Source organism: Oncorhynchus nerka, linkage group LG16, assembly GCF_034236695.1.
Source record: "Oncorhynchus nerka isolate Pitt River linkage group LG16, Oner_Uvic_2.0, whole genome shotgun sequence".
In the NCBI taxonomy this organism is placed as follows: Eukaryota; Metazoa; Chordata; class Actinopteri; order Salmoniformes; family Salmonidae; genus Oncorhynchus; species Oncorhynchus nerka.
Window position 1 is genome coordinate 12,500,768 of NC_088411.1, and position 18,331 is coordinate 12,519,098.

The 18,331-nt window shown below is 43.5% G+C and overlaps 1 protein-coding gene across 1 annotated transcript in view; it reads right to left on the bottom strand.

Moving 5' to 3' along the window:
- Positions 1-636: 636 nt before the first annotated feature.
- Positions 637-18,331, bottom strand: part of LOC115144037 (probable E3 ubiquitin-protein ligase HECTD2) — a 39,731-nt gene continuing 22,036 nt past the window's right edge. Inside the window, exons 16-21 of the mRNA XM_029684657.2 lie at positions 16,624-16,698; positions 16,411-16,498; positions 16,154-16,260; positions 6,091-6,206; positions 2,213-2,356; positions 637-2,041 (exon numbers count right to left, since the gene is read on the bottom strand). Of these exons, the coding sequence (XP_029540517.1) occupies positions 1,921-2,041; positions 2,213-2,356; positions 6,091-6,206; positions 16,154-16,260; positions 16,411-16,498; positions 16,624-16,698 (651 nt within the window). The 3' untranslated portion in view covers positions 637-1,920. The remainder of the gene's footprint in view (positions 2,042-2,212; positions 2,357-6,090; positions 6,207-16,153; positions 16,261-16,410; positions 16,499-16,623; positions 16,699-18,331) is intronic.

Here is an 18,331-nt window from a genome sequence, read left to right on the forward strand (position 1 = left end):
ATCCGTGATTGACTGTAGACCCTGCCACATACATCTCGCGTGTGAGCCGTTGAATTGCGACTCTACTTTGTCTCTATACTGACGCTTTGCTTGTTTGATTTCCTTTGCGATGGGAATGGGAATAGCATGATTAAAAGCGATGGTTTGCGCTTTCAGTTTTGCGCGAATGCTGCCATCAATCCATGGTTTCTGGTTAGGGGAGGTTTTAATAGTCACAGTGGGTACAACATCAGCAACATCAGCACTAACCATATCAAACATAAAATATCAAACTAATTTGAGTGTCCCAGATTTGTTTAAGATGTTAGTATAGTCCAGTCTAGTCTATAAGACAAAGCTGATATTTGAAACAACTTCCATTACATCACAGTTGGTGGTATGCATTTCAACTTCACTTTCTCACTGTTGGGGAGAACGATAAACAGCTGACATGGGCCCATAAATCAAAATAACAGCTTGCTCCCGTGACAGAAACACAGGTAGTCATTCTGTTCTGTAAGTGTCCATTCTCTGAGGAGAGCGTGACGAGGGAGGCCTAAATCTAAGGCAAGATCTTCTAAGCCTGTTAACCTTGGTTACTATGAAGCTAAATGAAACAGGAGTGACACTTACATAACGGATGTGTTTAAACAAATGCCTTTTTAAAAATATTTTATTTGATAAACAATACAAAATATATACATACAAACGACAACATCATACAAAAATCCACAACTTCACCCCTGCCCAGACCCACATCTCCAGCACCCGCATCACTTTCCGCTCCATGGCCTCAAACTGCACCATTTCAATTATCTCCGTCACCCATGCACTATCCATTTTTAAATAATAAAGCAGTTTACCTTTCCACTGCGTTAACAAATACCTTATTTTTCTTATCAAGATCATCATTTCAGAAGAGTCGTACAGTACATGAAATGTGGACATCCTGAGAGTGAGTTGACTACTACGACACAAGAGGTGTCACTTTACAACCGCATGAAATGACATAGTTCCCGATCATACACCCGTTTCATCATTCTAACCTGCAGGTGTGTGAGGTCCAAATAACTCTTATTTGCCTTGATATCAATCATGATCCTATTAGTGTTTCGTAACCATTTCATACAATATGCCAAATGTACCAAGTGTATTAGACGTGATCTGTATCGAGAGGCATCACCGACAATTGGGGGGGGGGGGGGGGGTATACCCAAAGTTCTCACATTAACAATGGTCATAAACCAGCACAACTACTGTAACATGATTAAACCCTACTGAAGCTTGATTCCCTTTCAGGCTCTACATTAAAACATCCTGAAAGGATGGTCTAAAAAGTCTGCTCACAAATAACAGGAACTTCTTCCAAATGTTGTAAAACCACTGAGACCTCTGACAACAAAATATATTAGTATAAATACCAAGGAGACAATCTCTGTGTTCATAATTTACCAACAGTCTCAGAATGAGTTCAATTTTAAGCCTGAAAAGGCTTTCGTCAAAGACAGAGAGTACAGGTACTCAGTTCAGGAAGAGAGATGGGCTCTGTCACTAAGAACCTACACCTCAGTACTGACAGACTGTCTAGATATTTTATCACAGTCCAAAACAGCCCGGATCTAACCTACATTCAACCCCTTACTTTAATAAACTACTTCATTGTTACTGGACTGGACAGAACCTTTTCCATGTCCATTTCGATTTCCAAAAGGCAAAGGTATTGAGCGCACAAACAAGTGCTCTAAAAGCTTTACCTGTAATATAACGTTTCACTCATATTTCTATACAAACAGATTGGTTAAGTTAATTGCTAAGAACATTTGAAGCGGAGAGCTTACTGGTATACCAATAGCATGTCTGAACATATCCAAATGTACACACCCTACTGACCACAAAACAAGATAAATTACAGTTCCACCATTGTGTTTTGTAGATCAGAGTTCACTCCAGTCCAAACCCTTCTGCATTTGAAATGGCAATAGTTAACTTCTGCTTCAGTTCTTTTTTATTTTTGTATGTTGGCAGGCAGATCTGGTTGAAACATGTGTGAGATATAGGCAACCTGGAGAGGAAGAAAAGGTCAAATGATGAATTCACGTTTGTTCAAAGTTGCTGTTCTATACAAATCAAATGTGACAATAGCAGATGATTAAAGGAGGTCTGTTTTCAGTACTTTTCAAAATGTTTACAATTAATAAGAAAGAACACAGTGAGGACATCTGCAGTATCTAACCAGTCGGTGGATGCATCAATCTTGGAGATCTTGAAGTTGAGGTCGGCCATTCCTCCCACGGGGACACGGTCACTTCCTGTTGAGAAATGGAGCAGCTTCTTCTGGAGCTCCAGGGGGAAGGCCAGCACCACGTCCCAGAATGCCCTGACCACAGAGACAGACAATTTAACTCATTAGATGCATTAACTTCAGATCTGCCTTGCCTGGTTCACCAATTACTTTGCAGACAGAGTTCAGTGTGTCAAATCGGAGGGCATGCTGTCCGGTCCTCTGGCAGTCTCTATGGGGGTGCCACAGGGTTCAATTCTCGGGCCGACTCTTTTCTCTGTATATATCAATGATGTTGCTCTTGCTGCGGGCGATTCCCTGATCCACCTCTACGCAGACGACACCATTCTATATACTTTCGGCCCGTCATTGGACACTGTGCTATCTAACCTCCAAACGAGCTTCAATGCCATACAGCACTCCTTCCGTGGCCTCCAACTGCTCTTAAACGCGAGTAAAACCAAATGCATGCTTTTCAACCGATCGCTGCCTGCACCCGCATGCCCGACTAGCATCACCACCCTGGATGGTTCCGACCTTGAATATGTGGACATCTATAAGTACCTAGGTGTCTGGCTAGACTGCAAACTCTCCTTCCAGACTCACATCAAACATCTCCAATCGAAAATCAAATCAAGAGTCGGCTTTCTATTCCGCAACAAAGCCTCCTTCACTCACGCCGCCAAGCTTACCCTAGTAAAACTGACTATCCTACCGATCCTCGATTTCGGCGATGTCATCTACAAAATGGCTTCCAACACTCTACTCAGCAAACTGGATGCAGTCTATCATAGTGCCATCCGTTTTGTCACCAAAGCACCTTATACCACCCACCACTGCGACTTGTATGCTCTAGTCGGCTGGCCCTCGCTACATATTCGTCGCCAGACCCACTGGCTCCAGGTCATCTACAAGTCCATGCTAGGTAAAGCTCCGCCTTATCTCAGTTCACTGGTCACGATGGCAACACCCATCCGTAGCACACGCTCCAGCAGGTGTATCTCACTGATCATCCCTAAAGCCAACACCTCATTTGGCCGCCTTTCGTTCCAGTACTCTGCTGCCTGTGACTGGAACGAACTGCAAAAATCGCTGAAGTTGGAGACTTTTATCTCCCTCACCAACTTCAAACATCAGCTATCCGAGCAGCTAACCGATCGCTGCAGCTGTACATAGTCTATTGGTAAATAGCCCACCCATTTTCACCTACCTCATTCCCATACTGTTTTTATACTGTTTTTTTATTTTTTAAATTTATTTATTTACTTTTCTGCTCTTTTGCACACCAATATCTCTACCTGTACATGACCATCTGATCATTTATCACCCCAGTGTTAATCTGCAAAATTGTATTATTCGCCTACCTCCTCATGCCTTTTGCACACATTGTATATAGACTGCCCATTTTTTTTTCTACTGTGTTATTGACTTGTTAATTGTTTACTCCATGTGTAACTCTGTGTTGTCTGTTCACACTGCTATGCTTTATCTTGGCCAGGTCGCAGTTGCAAATGAGAACTTGTTCTCAACTAGCCTACCTGGTTAAATAAAGGTGTTCTCAACTAGCCTACCTGGTTAAATAAAGGTGAAAAAAAAAAGAAAAAAAAAGGTTTAAAAAAAAAAAGTTTTTTTCTTCCGTTGAATATTGAAAAAAGATCCAAAATACTTGCAGTGAAGCCGCTCAACAACTACATCACATTAGTCATCTAACAGATCATCCAGATCGACACACAGAAGCAACCAGGGTCAACAACCTGCTCACGGGCACGTCGACAGATCTCCCACAAGGTCAAAAATGAGGACCCGAAACAGCAATCCATCAACCACCAGCCCAAGCTCCCAATCGCCAGGCCACCAGCCCTCCAAGATCCCCCCACACAGTTCCCCAAGAGCTGCCCCTTAACCATCTGAGACCCCACCCCACCAGCCCTCCAAGATCCCCCACACAGTTCCCCAAGAGCTGCCCCTTAACCATCTGAGACCCCACCCCACCAGCCCTCCAAGATCCCCCACACAGTTCCCCAAGAGCTGCCCCTTAACCAACTGAGACCCCTCCCCCACCAGCCCCCCAGTTGCAAACCGTAGTCTGGCTTTTTTAATGGCGGTATTGGAGCAGTGGCTTCTTCCTTGCTGAGCGGCCTTTCATCTTATGTCGATATATGATTCGTTTTACTGTGGATATAGATACTCTTGTACTCGTTTCCTCCAGCATCTTCACAAGGTCCTTTGCTGTTGCTTTGGGATTGATTTGAACTTTTCACACCAAAGTACATTCATCTCTAGGAGACAGAACATGTCTCCTTCCTGAGAGGTATGACAGCAGCGTGGTCCCACGGTGTTTATACTTGCGTACTATTGTTTGTGCAGATGAACGTGGTACCTTCAGGCGTTTGGAAATTGCTCCCAAGGATGAACCAGACTTGCGGAGGTCTACAATTATTTTTCAGAGGTCTTGGCTGATTTCTTTTGATTTTCCCATTATGTCAAGCAAAGAGGCACTGAGTTTGAAGGTAGGACTTGAAATACATCCACGGGTACACCTCCAATGGACTCAAATGATGTCAATAAGCCTATCAGAAGCTTCTAAAGCCATTACATCATTTTCTGGAATTTTCCAAGCTGTTTAAAGGCACAGTCAACTTAGTGTATGTAAACTTCAGACCCACTGGAATTGTGATACAGTGAATTAAAAGTGAAATAATCTGTCTGTAAACAATTGTTGGAAAAATGACTTGTGTCATGCGCAAAGTAGATGTCCTAACCGACTTGCCAAAACTATAGTTTGTTAACAAGAAATGTGTGGAGTGGTTGAAAAATGAGTGTATGTAAACTTCCGACTTCAACTGTAATACATATATATATTACAGTTGAAGTCGGAAGTTTACATACACTCATTTTTCAACCACTCCACACATTTCTTGTTAACAAACTACAGTTATATACACACACACACACACACACACACACACACACACACACACACACACACACACACACACACACACACACACACACACACTGTATACTTAACAAAAATATAAACACAACATGTGAAGTGTTAGCATCATGTTACATGAGCTTAAAAAAATATCCCAGAAAAGTTCCATACTCATAAAAAGCTTTTCCCGCTAATTTTGTGCACAAATTTGTTTAAATCCCTGTTAGTGAGTATTTATCATTTGCCATGATAATCCATCCACCTGGCAGGTCTGGTATATCAGTAAGCTGATTAAACAGCATGATCATTACACAGGTGCACCTTGTGCTGGGGACAAAAAAATGGGACTCTAAAATGTGCAGTTGTCACACAAAACAATGCCCCAGATGTCTCAAGTTTTGAGTGAGCATGTAATTGGCATGCTGACTGCAGGAATGTCCACCAGAGCTGTTGTCAGAAAATTAAATAATACATTCTATACCATAAGCCACCTCTGTTTTTTTAGAGAACTTGGCAGTATGTCTAACTGGCCTCACAACCGCAGACCACGTGTTACCAAGCCAGCCAATGGCTTCCAGATCCGTCTTTTTCACCTGCGGGATCGACCAGCCACCCAGACAGCTGATGAAACTGAGGAGTATTTCTGTCTGTAATAAAGGCCCTTTGTGTGGAAAAATTCATTCGGATTGGCTGGGCCTGGTTCCCAGTGGGTGGGCCTGGCTCCCAAGTGGGTAGGTGTTTCCCTTTCCAAATCATGTCCAATAAATTGAATTTAACACACGTGGACTCAATCAAGTTGTCCCATGATCAATGGAAACAGGATGCACCAGAGCTCAATTTTAATATCAGGCCTTTTTACAAAATGAATGATATGATGATGGGTTTACAGTACCTGATGGTGGGGTCAGTCTTGCTGTAGCCCTCATACTGGGCTGCCTTCTGCAGAGAGCTCATGTCCAGGTTGGGACTGCCACACACCAGGATCTCCACCTCCTCTGGCCTCAGCAACTAAAACAAGAGGGACAAGACAAGGAATCAATATCATGGTAGTCTGACAAGTAAAACTACAGGATATGAAAATACAGGACACCTGGGATTCCAGTGAAACTACAGGATTTCACAAGACAACCAATCACTACCATCCTGCTAGGCACAGACGTCAATTCAATGTCTATTTCACATTGGTTCAACATAATTTAATTGAAATGACGTGGAAACAACGTTGATTCAACTAGTATGTGCCCAATGGGATGGAATTTTGTCCATTAAAGAGCAACTTCTCATTTAGAAAACAGCCTACGTGGCAACAATATGTGTCAGAAATATTTATTCTACTGTCAGAATTGACTACAAAGTGGAAATAGGATCATTTTGGTCAGTCACTCTAATCAAAAACGGAGTTTTGTGAGACTTGTAGTCATTAGTGCATCACAGCGTAAATTTGAGTTTGTTTCAATCCTACCCACATAACCACAGCTGGCAGCACACAAGTAATCATCAATTCGGACTACAGCTGTAAGCAACCCAATTGAAATGCTTGTGGTAAATTTGGGTTGACTTTAGCTCCAAATTTCAATGACTTAAAAACCTCAAACCAATTATACATTGTAGAAATTCAAATACAAATATTGAAAGCATTTCATGAGAAAACTAAAAGGTGTGCAACATGAAAATATTGTCTCATTTACATTGTGTTGACGGTCCCTAATTAGACCCAGAGCTAGGCTATCCAAAGTCAAAACAACTTTGCCACAGTCGCACACCAGCCGCCTGAAGCTAATTGCTAGCATTTTTTTATGAAAAAAAAAGGCTAAATCAGGAAGTGGAGTTGCCCTTTAAAACGAACCTACTGCATGACACAAGACAATTAGTTACGACCATGGTAGTCAATCATGAATCCCTGTTCATTGCACTAGTGCTGCACAAAATGTGCACTTAAACAGAGCAATCAATGACTATGGTACAGTGTCATGGTAAGGGCATGGGGTGCATGATCAGCGTGCCATATCCATGGATCATTGTGTCACACACTGTCTTAACTGTATTTATCAGATACAGTATCCAATCTGTTGCTAACTTGATACATTTGGCCTCATTTTGCAAACCCTATTTGACATAGTTGCATATTTTCTCTGTATCACTCGGTCCTTGACCACATTCACTCCCATGCACTCTTCATATCTGTGACTACACCTTATCAAAAAACACCCAGACTTCTGTGTCAGGCAGTGCACGGTCTGCACAACCCCCTCACAGCAACAGAGTTTCACCGTGTCCGAGGAGTGCAAACAGAAAGACAACCCGGTGACGAGTTAGAGCAAGCCAAGCCAATGGTAAGTTCCAGCTGGGATATAGAGTTACTGAACAATCTGGGTCGGTTCAAACCCTGTCTGCCACACCCCCTCCTCCCTCACCCCACCAGGCAGCTGGTATAGCTGTCAAAGCAGAGTTGCATAACCAATGAGAGCGTAGACAACTGTTGCGTAACTGTCACAATGAGCTGGTTTGAAAGACGATTGCTTTCGCTGGCGTGGGGCTATGTGGGGGGGGGGGGGCTATAGCTGACTTTTACTACATGTACATTACATGTTTCTATCCCACTGTCACACTAGCATTGACCAGCATGAACATACATGTATAGAAGGAGCCTGTTTATAGGTGCATGCACTGCCTTGGAAAGCAAAGAGGGAAAATCTCCTGATTTGCAAGAACTGAGTGGACTAATAAACATGTAGGATATTAATTTGACCCAGTTTGCTGCAGCAGGGAAATAATCCAGCAGCAACAGGAAATGTGAATTATTATGTGGATTATAATTTATGGCTATTTTTGTAGGGGTTGATCCTGTTGAAAATGATATTGCTGGTACATGCATACTAGATTTCTACTTTTGCGTTTCTTTTCTATCTACAGTATCCAAAAAGGATGAATCAGCATGCTACATTTCCTGCAAAGGGAAAAGCAGTTAGGCTAATTAATGTTTAACTGTGGTTGGTGGTGGGGTCGGGTAGGTTGTGGCGTACAGTAAATACCAACTCTGGCATTCACTGACACGTACACCAAACAGATATTTGTTTTTGCTGGTACAGCAGAATCCTTGTCCAGACACATCCCTGAGCTCACTGCTGTCAGCTCATCTGACAGTTCACTACACACACAGTTAATTGCAGTACCCCAGTCTATTTTAATCTTGTCCATTTTAATTGATTGATTACTTGGTGTAGTCCAGGGGTACTGAAATACTATTAGAAAGGGTAAATTCACACTCATTTCCTAGGTGGCAAAGGTCCAGATGCACATTGCCATTTATCAGTGTAGTAATAAACCCCTACCCCAACACAGGCACTGTCCACGACAAACTGTTCACACACCTCTTGTTGTGTTTCCTGTAATTCTACACATTTTACCATAGTGTGGAAAGAAAATATTTGTTTTAAAACTTATTTCCTGCAATTATTAACATTTTGACATGTCTTAATTGTGCATATGTCACCTTCGGTCCACAATGACGCTGTTCCGGGTCCAGATATGGACCATGGTTTGCCTATTAAGGATGGTTGATATAGTACAGGTAACTGCCAAAATAATGGAAACACTTGAGTAAATGAGGGATACAAAAGCAGTGTGGCTTGGTTGGGTCGTGTTTCGGGGGACGCATGGCTCTCGTCTATTGCTTCCCACGAGTCTGTATGGGAGTTGCAGCGATGAGACAATTGGATACCACAAAATTGGGGAGAAAAGGGGGTAAAATATATAAACCGGGCAAAAAAAGAGACGTCCTCTCATTTATTTTCAGCAAATTTAACATGTGTAAATATTTGTATGAACATAACAAGTTTCAACAATTGAGACATAAACTGAACAAGTTCCACAGACATGTGACTAACAGAAATGGAATAATGTGTCCCTGAACAAAGCAGGGGTCAAAAATAACAGTCAGTATCTGGTGTGGCCACCAGCTGCATTAAGTACTGCAGTGCATCTCCTCCTCATGGACTGCACCAGATTTGCCAGTTCTTGCTGTGAGATGTTACCCCACTATTCCACCAAGGCACATGCAAAGTTCCCGAACATTTCTGGGAGAAATGGCCCTAGCCCTCACCCTCCGATCCAACAGGTCCCAGATGTGCTCAATGAGATTGAGATCCGGGCTCTTCGCTGGCCATGGCAGAACACTGACATTCCTGTCTTGCAGGAAATCACACACAGAATGAGCAGTATGGCTGGTGGCATTGTCATGCTGGAAGGTCATGTCAGGATGAGCCTGCAGGAAGGGTACCGCATGAGCTCAAGATGAACTCAAGATGGCATAGCAGTTCAGACGTCTTTTGTCCTCGTCTTGTCGTGTCGTGTATATATATATATTTACAACTTTTTTTTCACATACATTTTATTTTTATTTTCCATCAACTCATCTTCAATACACTCTCCTGCAACCTGCCTCACCAATTGATATGTATAAATACGTATTATTTACCTCAAATCTGCAATCAAATCTGCAATCCTCCAAGAAGCTAGCCAGGAGCTAGCCAGAAGCTAATCAGAAGCTAGTTAGCTTCTTTACTGGCAACTCGTTCGTATTCAGCTAACCACGGTTTGTGGTCATTAGCTATCCTTTAACTCGAAAATCTATCGCCAGTTTTGTACGGCGCAGCGCGGCTCGGAACGGAACATACCGGACCGATTTTTTCTCTCCATGTCCCTGGATTTCAACTGCTCTCTGGACATTCACTCCCGGATCTCACAGCTAGCTGGCTGCTATCCGTGTGTCTATCTGCTTTCGTCGATTCCGGAGCAAACATCATTACTCCGGAGCTAGCGAGCTCCGTCAACCACTCCTGAGCTCCGTCAATCACTCCTGGGCTGCAGTCACCTATCCGGACCCGTTTTACTGCCTACACGGAGCCCCTCCGGGCCTTCACAACTGGACTGCCGGCGTTATCTACCCGAAGGAGATCCGGCTGGCTCCTCCGTCGCGACGTTACCTGAATGCCCATCTGCGGCCTGCTAACCGTTAGCTGTCTTACCGGATGCTCTCAGAATAGACAATCGGACAATTTATTTATTTGTATTATTAACATGTTTCTTCTTGGGCCTCTATAACTATATCTATTGTTTTTATTTTTGTTGTTGTGTGATTTGGACTAATCCCTCTACAACACGGAACTCCACTAATCTACTGACGGAACGCAAGAGGTGGCTAACAACAGACCTCCATCCTATGCTAGCTTGCTACCGATGTCCTGGCTAGCTGTCTAAATCGCCGTGACCCCCAAACCAACCTCTCCACTCCCTGGACCCTTTTTGATCACTCGACTAAGGATGCCTCTCCTTAATGTCAATATGTCTTGTCCATTGCTGTTCTGGTTAGTGTTTATTGGCTTATTTCACTGTAGAGCCTCTAGTCCTGCTCACTATACCTTATCCAACTTATTAGTTCCACCACCCACACATGCAATGACATCTCCTGGTTTCAATGATGTTTCTAGAGACAATATCTCTCTCTTCATCACTCAATACCTAGGTTTACCTCCACTGTACTCACATCCTACCATACCTTTGTCTGTACATTATACCTTGATGCTATTTTATCGCCCCCAGAAACCTCCTTTTACTCTCTGTTCCAGACGTTCTAGACGACCAATTCTTATTGCTTTTAGCCGTACCCTTATTCTTCTCCTCCTATGTTCCTCTGGCGATGTAGAGGTGAATCCAGGCCCTGCAGTGCCTAGCTCCACTCCTATTCCCCAGGCGCTCTTTTGATGACTTCTGTAACCGTAATAGCCTTGGTTTCATGCATGTTAACATTAGAAGCCTCCTCCCTAAGTTTGTTCTTTTCACTGCTTTAGCACACTCTGCCAACCCGGATGTTCTAGCTGTGTCTGAATCCTGGCTTAGGAAGACCACCAAAAATTCAGAAATTTTAATTCCAAACTACAACATTTTCAGACAAGATAGAACTGCTAAAGGGGGCGGTGTTGCAATCTACTGCAAAGATAGCCTGCAGAGTTCTGTCCTACTATCCAGGTCTGTACCCAAACAATTTGAACTTCTACTTTTAAAAATCCACCTCTCTAAAAACAAGTCTCTCACCGTTGCCGCCTGCTATAGACCACCCTCTGCTCCCAGCTGTGCTCTGGACACCATATGTGAACTGATTGCCCCCATCTATCTTCAGAGCTCGTGCTGCTAGGCGACCTAAACTGGAACATGCTTAACACCCCAGCCATCCTACAATCTAAACTTGATGCCCTCAATCTCACACAAATTATCAATGAACCTACCAGGTACCCCCAAAGCCTTAAACACGGGCACCCTCATAGATATCATCCTAACCAACTTCCCCTCTAAATACACCTCTGCTGTCTTCAACCAAGATCTCAGCGATCACTGCCTCATTGCCTGCATCCGTAATGGGTCAGCGGTCAAACGACCTCCACTCATCACTGTAAAACGCTCCCTGAAACACTTCAGCGAGCAGGCCTTTCTAATCGACCTGGCCGGGGTGTCCTGGAAGGATATTGATCTCATCCGTCAGTAGAGGATGCCTGGATATTTTTAAAAATGCCTTCCTAACAATGTTAAATAAACATGCCCCATTCAAGAAAATTAGAACCAGGAACAGATATAGCCCTTGGTTCTCCCCAGACCTGACTGCCCTTAACCAACACAAAAACATCCTATGGCGTTCTGCATTAGCATCGAACAGTCCCCGTGATATGCAGCTGTTCAGGGAAGCTAGAAACCGTTATACACAGGCAGTTAGAAAAGCCAAGGCTAGCTTTTTCAAGCAGAAATTTGCTTCCTGCAACACTAACTCTAAAAAGTTCTGGGACACTGTAAAGTCCATGGAGAATAAGAACACCTCCTCCCAGCTGCCCACTGCACTGAAGATAGGAAACACTGTCACCACTGATAAATCCACCATAATTGAGAATTTCAATAAGCATTTTTCTACGGCTGGCCATGCTTTCCACCTGGCAACTCCTACGGTCAACAGCACTGCACCCCCAACAGCAACTCGCCCAAGCCTTCCCCATTTCTCCTTCTCCCAAATCCATTCAGCTGAAGTTCTGAAAGAGCTGAAAAATCTGGACCCCTACAAATCAGCCGGGCTAGACAATCTGGACCCTTTCTTTCTAAAATTATCTGCCGAAATTGTTGCCACCCCTATTACTAGCCTGTTCAACCTCTCTTTCGTGTCATCTGAGATTCCCAAAGATTGAAAGCAGCTGCGGTCATCCCCTCTTCAAAGGGGGGACACTCTTGACCCAAACTGCTACAGACCTATATCTATCCTACCATGCCTTTCTAAGGTCTTCGAAAGCCAAGTCAACAAACAGATTACCGACCATTTCGAATCTCACCATACCTTCTCTGCTATGCAATCTGGTTTCAGAGCTGGTCATGGGTGCACCTCAGCCACGCTCAAGGTCCTAAACGATATCTTAACCGCCATCGATAAGAAACATTACTGTGCAGCCGTATTCATTGATCTGGCCAAGGCTTTCGACTCTGTCAACCACCACATCCTCATCGGCAGACTCGACAGCCTTGGTTTCTCAAATGATTGCCTCGCCTGGTTCACCAACTACTTCTCTGATAGAGTTCAGTGTGTCAAATCGGAGGGTCTGTTGTCCGGACCTCTGGCAGTCTCTATGGGGGTGCCACAGGGTTCAATTCTTGACCGACTCTCTTCTCTGTATACATCAATGAGGTCGCTCTTGCTGCTGGTGAGTCTCTGATCCACCTCTATGCAGACGACACCATTCTGTATACTTCCGGCCCTTCTTTGGACACTGTGTTAACAACCCTCCAGGCAAGCTTCAATGCCATACAACTCTCCTTCCGTGGCCTCCAATTGCTCTTAAATACAAGTAAAACTAAATGCATGCTCTTCAACCGATCGCTACCTGCACCTACCCGCCTGTCCAACATCACTACTCTGGACGGCTCTGACTTAGAATACGTGGACAACTACAAATACTTAGGTGTCTGGTTAGACTGTAAACTCTCCTTCCAGACCCATATCAAACATCTCCAATCCAAAGTTAAATCTAGAATTGGCTTCCTATTTCGCAACAAAGCATCCTTCACTCATGCTGCCAAACATACCCTTGTAAAATTGACCATCCTACCAATCCTCGACTTTGGCGATGTCATTTACAAAATAGCCTCCAATACCCTACTCAACAAATTGGATGCAGTCTATCACAGTGCTATCCGTTTTGTCACCAAAGCCCCATATACTACCCACCATTGCGACCTGTACGCTCTCGTTGGCTGGCCCTCGCTTCATACTCGTCGCCAAACCCACTGGCTCCATGTCATCTACAAGACCCTGCTAGGTAAAGTCCCCCTTATCTTAGCTCGCTGGTCACCATAGCATCTCCCACCTGTAGCACACGCTCCAGCAGGTATATCTCTAGTCACCCCCAAAACCAATTCTTTCTTTGGCCGCCTCTCCTTCCAGTTCTCTGCTGCCAATGACTGGAACGAACTACAAAATCTCTTAAATTGGAAACACTTATCTCCCTCACTAGCTTTAAGCACCAACTGTCAGAGCATCTTACAGATTACTGCACCTGTACATAGCCCACCTACAATTTAGCCCAAACAACTACCTCTTTCCCAACTGTATTTAATTTATTTATTTATTTTGCTCCTTTGCACCCCATTATTTTTATTTCTACTTTGCACATTCTTCCATTGCAATACTACCATTCCAGTGTTTTACTTGCTATATTGTATTTACTTTGCCACCATGGCCTTTTTTGCCTTTACCTCCCTTCTCACCTAATTTGCTCACATTGTATATAGACTTGTTTTTTTTTTTTGTTTTTTTTACTGTTTTATTGACTGTATGTTTGTTTTACTCCATGTGTAACTCTGTGTCGTTGTATGTGTCGAACTGCTTTGCTTTATCTTGGCCAGGTCGCAATTGTAAATGAGAACTTGTTCTCAACTTGCTTACCTGGTTAAATAAAGGTGAAATAAAAAAATAAAATAAAAAAAATGAGGGAGGAGGATGTCTTCCCTGTAATGCACAGCGTTGAGATTGCCTGCAATGACAACAAGCTCAGCCCGATGATGCTCTGACACACCGCCCCAGACCGTGACGGACCCTCCACCTCCAAATCGATCCCGCTCCAGAGTACAGGCCTCGGTGTAACACTCATTCCTTCGACCATAAACACGAATCCGACCACGAATCACCCCTGGTGAGACAAACCACGACTCATCAGTGAAGAGCACTTTTTGCCAGTCCTGTCTGGTCCAGCGATGGTGGGTTTGTGCCCACAGATCGACGTTGTTGCCGGTGATTTCTGGTGAGGACCTGCCTTACAACAGGCCTACAAGCCCTCAGTCCAACTTCTCTCAGCCTATTACGGACTGTCTGAGCACTGATGGAGGGATTATGCGTTCCCAGTGTAACTTGGGCAGTTGTTGTTGCCATCCTGTCCCTGTCCCACAGGTGTGATGTTCGGATGTACCGATCCTGTGCAGGTGTTGTTACACGCTGTCCGTCCTGTCTCCCTGTAGCTCTGTCTTAGGTGTCTCACAGTACGTCCATTGCAATTAATTGCCCTGGCCACATCTGCAGTCCTCATGCCTCCTTGCAGCGTGCCTAAGGAATGTTCACGCAGATGAGCAGGGACCCTGGGCATCTTTCTTTTGGTGTTTTTCAGAGTCAGTAGAAAGGCCTCTTTAGTGTCCTAAGTTTTCATAACTGTGACCTTAATTGCCTACCGTCTGTAAACTGTTAGTGTCTTAACGACCGTTCATTAATTGTTTATGGTTCATTGAACAAGCAGCATGGGAAACAGTGTTTAAACCCTTTAGAATGAATATCTGTGAAGTTTACAATTTTTTTTTTTTTTTTTAAAAGGGATGTTTATTTTTTTGCTGAGCCATATGCAATGGCCGATGTAAGCCATATGTCATGGCCGTCTCAGTCACCAGATCTCATCCCAATTGAACACTTATGGGAGATTCTGGAGTGGCGCCTGAGACAACGTTTTCCACCACCATCAACAAAACACCAAATGATGGAATTTCTCATGGAAGAATGGCGTCTCAACCTTCCAATAGAGTTCCAAACACTTGTAGAATCTATTCCAAGGTGCATTAAAGCTGTTCTGGCTCGTGGTGGCCCAATGCCCTATTAAGACACCTTATGTTGGTGTTTCCTTTATTTTGGCAGTTACCTGTATTTCACTCCTGGCTAGTTACACAGGTTTCTGTCAGCAGATCAGTGAGGATACTCACAGGGTTCACAGAGCCTAGCAACAGTTAAGGAACTATTGGGAAACCAACTGACAATGACCAGAGTGATCCAGATCCTCCCATGTTAAACCATGCAAATCTAACCCTAAAGCTGGGCTGGTTCTGCATGAATACAGCAGATTTGTGGTCTGTCTGATTGATATTCATGGTGGACGTCAACCCTGCCACTGTGGTTCCCTACGTACTCTTTATATAGGCCACTCATACGAGCCTCCCCCTTTTGGCCCAAAGAGCCCTGGTCACTAAGTGGAGACAGAGCACACACACACACACACAACACCCCCGTTAGGAGGCCTGTGCCAAGAGAGGGGGTGGGGAGCCTCTGTGAACAGGCAGCGAGGAACAGTAGACTCACTCACACACATGCACGCACTCACAGTTGAGCTTCCAATCCTGCACTCCTCATTGCCTCGCCGGGCCTCACGATCACGATGATGCCTAATCAGAAAACATTCTATAGGAGTTGACTAAACTCTTGGCTCCTGACACTTCAAACAGGACCAGCTGGCACTGAAATTATGTCCACTGAATTCTCAGTGATAGTGATATACTTAATTCCAAAAACCTACAATGACAGTTGGAATTCATAATGGTTTTCTACAGCTGTTCACACCAATTAGAATTAATGTATTAATTCACTTTGATAGTAAAAGTCTTGATATTCTTACCAACAAGGCGTCGGAGGCACACACACTGTGGAAGCCATAGAAGAAGGCAGCAAACTGCCTGTAAATGGACTTATTCAGCAGGAAATCTACGTACAGCTGGACATACTCTGAAAAGACAAGAATAATCAAACAATCATTCAACTATGAGAGAACAAGCAAATGCCACATAGTCTGAAAGGCACTGTTAGATATCACATGCTACTGCAGGACAGTTGTATTTTCTCTGGTCTTTGGCAGTCTGTCTACTCCTCACTTACCCTTCCTGTTCTGGTTGGTGACAGGAATCTTATCTCCTCCTGGTTTCAGATTGTAGGACTTGATCACACCTAGTTCTTCCTGCGACACCTATAATGGTCATCACATTTAGTGGAGCGCTTCCCTTGTGCTGCAACAGTATTGATTATGGTGAAGTCAAAGATATTATGTTTCACAAGTGTTACTGTGAACAAGAATTTATGTGTTTTCCCAACCTGAAAAGTTGTGCAGAAGTCCTCCTCCACATTGCCTTCATAGCTGAGAAGTTCTGCCAGCCCATGAGCAAGATCCTGAAACACAAGACTAAATCTATAAGCAATGCTTTTTATATACAGCACCAGTCAAAAGTTTGGACAAACCTACTCATTCCAGAGTTTCTCTTTATTTTTACTATTTTCTACATTGTAGAATAATAGTGAAGACATCAAAACTATGAAATAACACACATGGAATCATGTAGTAACCAAAAAAAGTATTGTTAAAAGTTAATGTGTGGATTTTTTTGAGCCAATCAGTTGTGTTGTGACAAGGTAGGGTTGGTATACAGAAGATAGCCCTATTTGGTAAAAGACCAAGTACACATTATGGCAAAAACAAAGAGAAACGACAGTCCATCATTACTTTAAGACATGAAGGTCAGTCAATCCGGAACATTTAATTTCAAGAACTTTGAACGTTTCTTCAAGTGCAGTCGCAAAAACCATCAAGTGCTATGATGAAACTGGCTCTCATGAGGAACACCACAGGAAAGGAAGACCCAGAGTTACCTCTGCTGCAGAGGATAAGTTCATTAGAGTTACCAGCCTCAGAAATTGCAGCCCAAATAAATGCTTCAGAGTTCACGTAACAGACACATCTCAACATCAACTGTTCAGAGGAGACTGCGTGGATCAGGCCTTCATGGTTGAATTGTTGCAAATAAACCACTACTAAAGGACACTAATAAAAAGAAGAGACTTGCTTGGGCCAAGAAACACAAGCAATAGACATTAGGTCGGTGTAAATCTGAGTCCAAATGAGACGCAGAGTAGGTGTTTCCCACTGTGAGGCATGGAATAGGAGGTGTGATGGTGTGGGGTGCTTTGCTGGTGACACTGTCTGTGATTTATTTAGAATACAAGGCACACTAACCAACATGGCTACCACAGCATTCTGCAGCAATACGCCATCCCATCTGGTTTGTGCTTAGTGGGACTATAATTTGTTCTTCAACAGGATAATTACACAATACACCTCCAGGCTGTGTAAGGGCTATTTGACCACGAAGGAGAGTGATGGAGTGCTGCATCACCTGACCTCAACCCAATTGAGATGGTTTGGAATGAGTTGGACCGCAGAGTGAAGGAAAAGCAGCCAACAAGTGCTCAGCATATGTGGGAACTCCATCAAAACTGTTGGAAAAGCATTCCAGGTGAAGCTGGTTGAGAGAATGCCAAGAGTGTGCAAAGCTGTCTTTAAGGCAACGGGTGGCTATTTTAAAGAATCTAAAATCTATTTTGATTTGTTTAACACTTCTTTGGTTACTACATGATTCCATATGTGTTATTTCATAGTTTTGATGTCTTCACTATTATTCTACAATGTAGAAAATAGTAAAAATGAAGAAAAACCCTTGAATGAGTAGGTGTCCAAACTTCTGACTGCTACTGTAGATTGCAACTAGTTTTTATGAAGTATATGTCTTCTTCTAAAAATGTGAAGGACTAATAGAAAAAAACCTGAGAGGAAAACAAATTGCCATTTGAAAGTTGCCACAGTGGGAACGTCTGCCCTATGCAGCACAGTACACTATGTTCATATAATGTTTCATGGAGGAAAATCTGACTTCATTTTATTATTGATATCTAATGACTCTCTACAACATCCGCAGAGTACGACCCTGCCTCACACAGGAAGCGGCGCAGGTCCTAATCCAGGCACTTG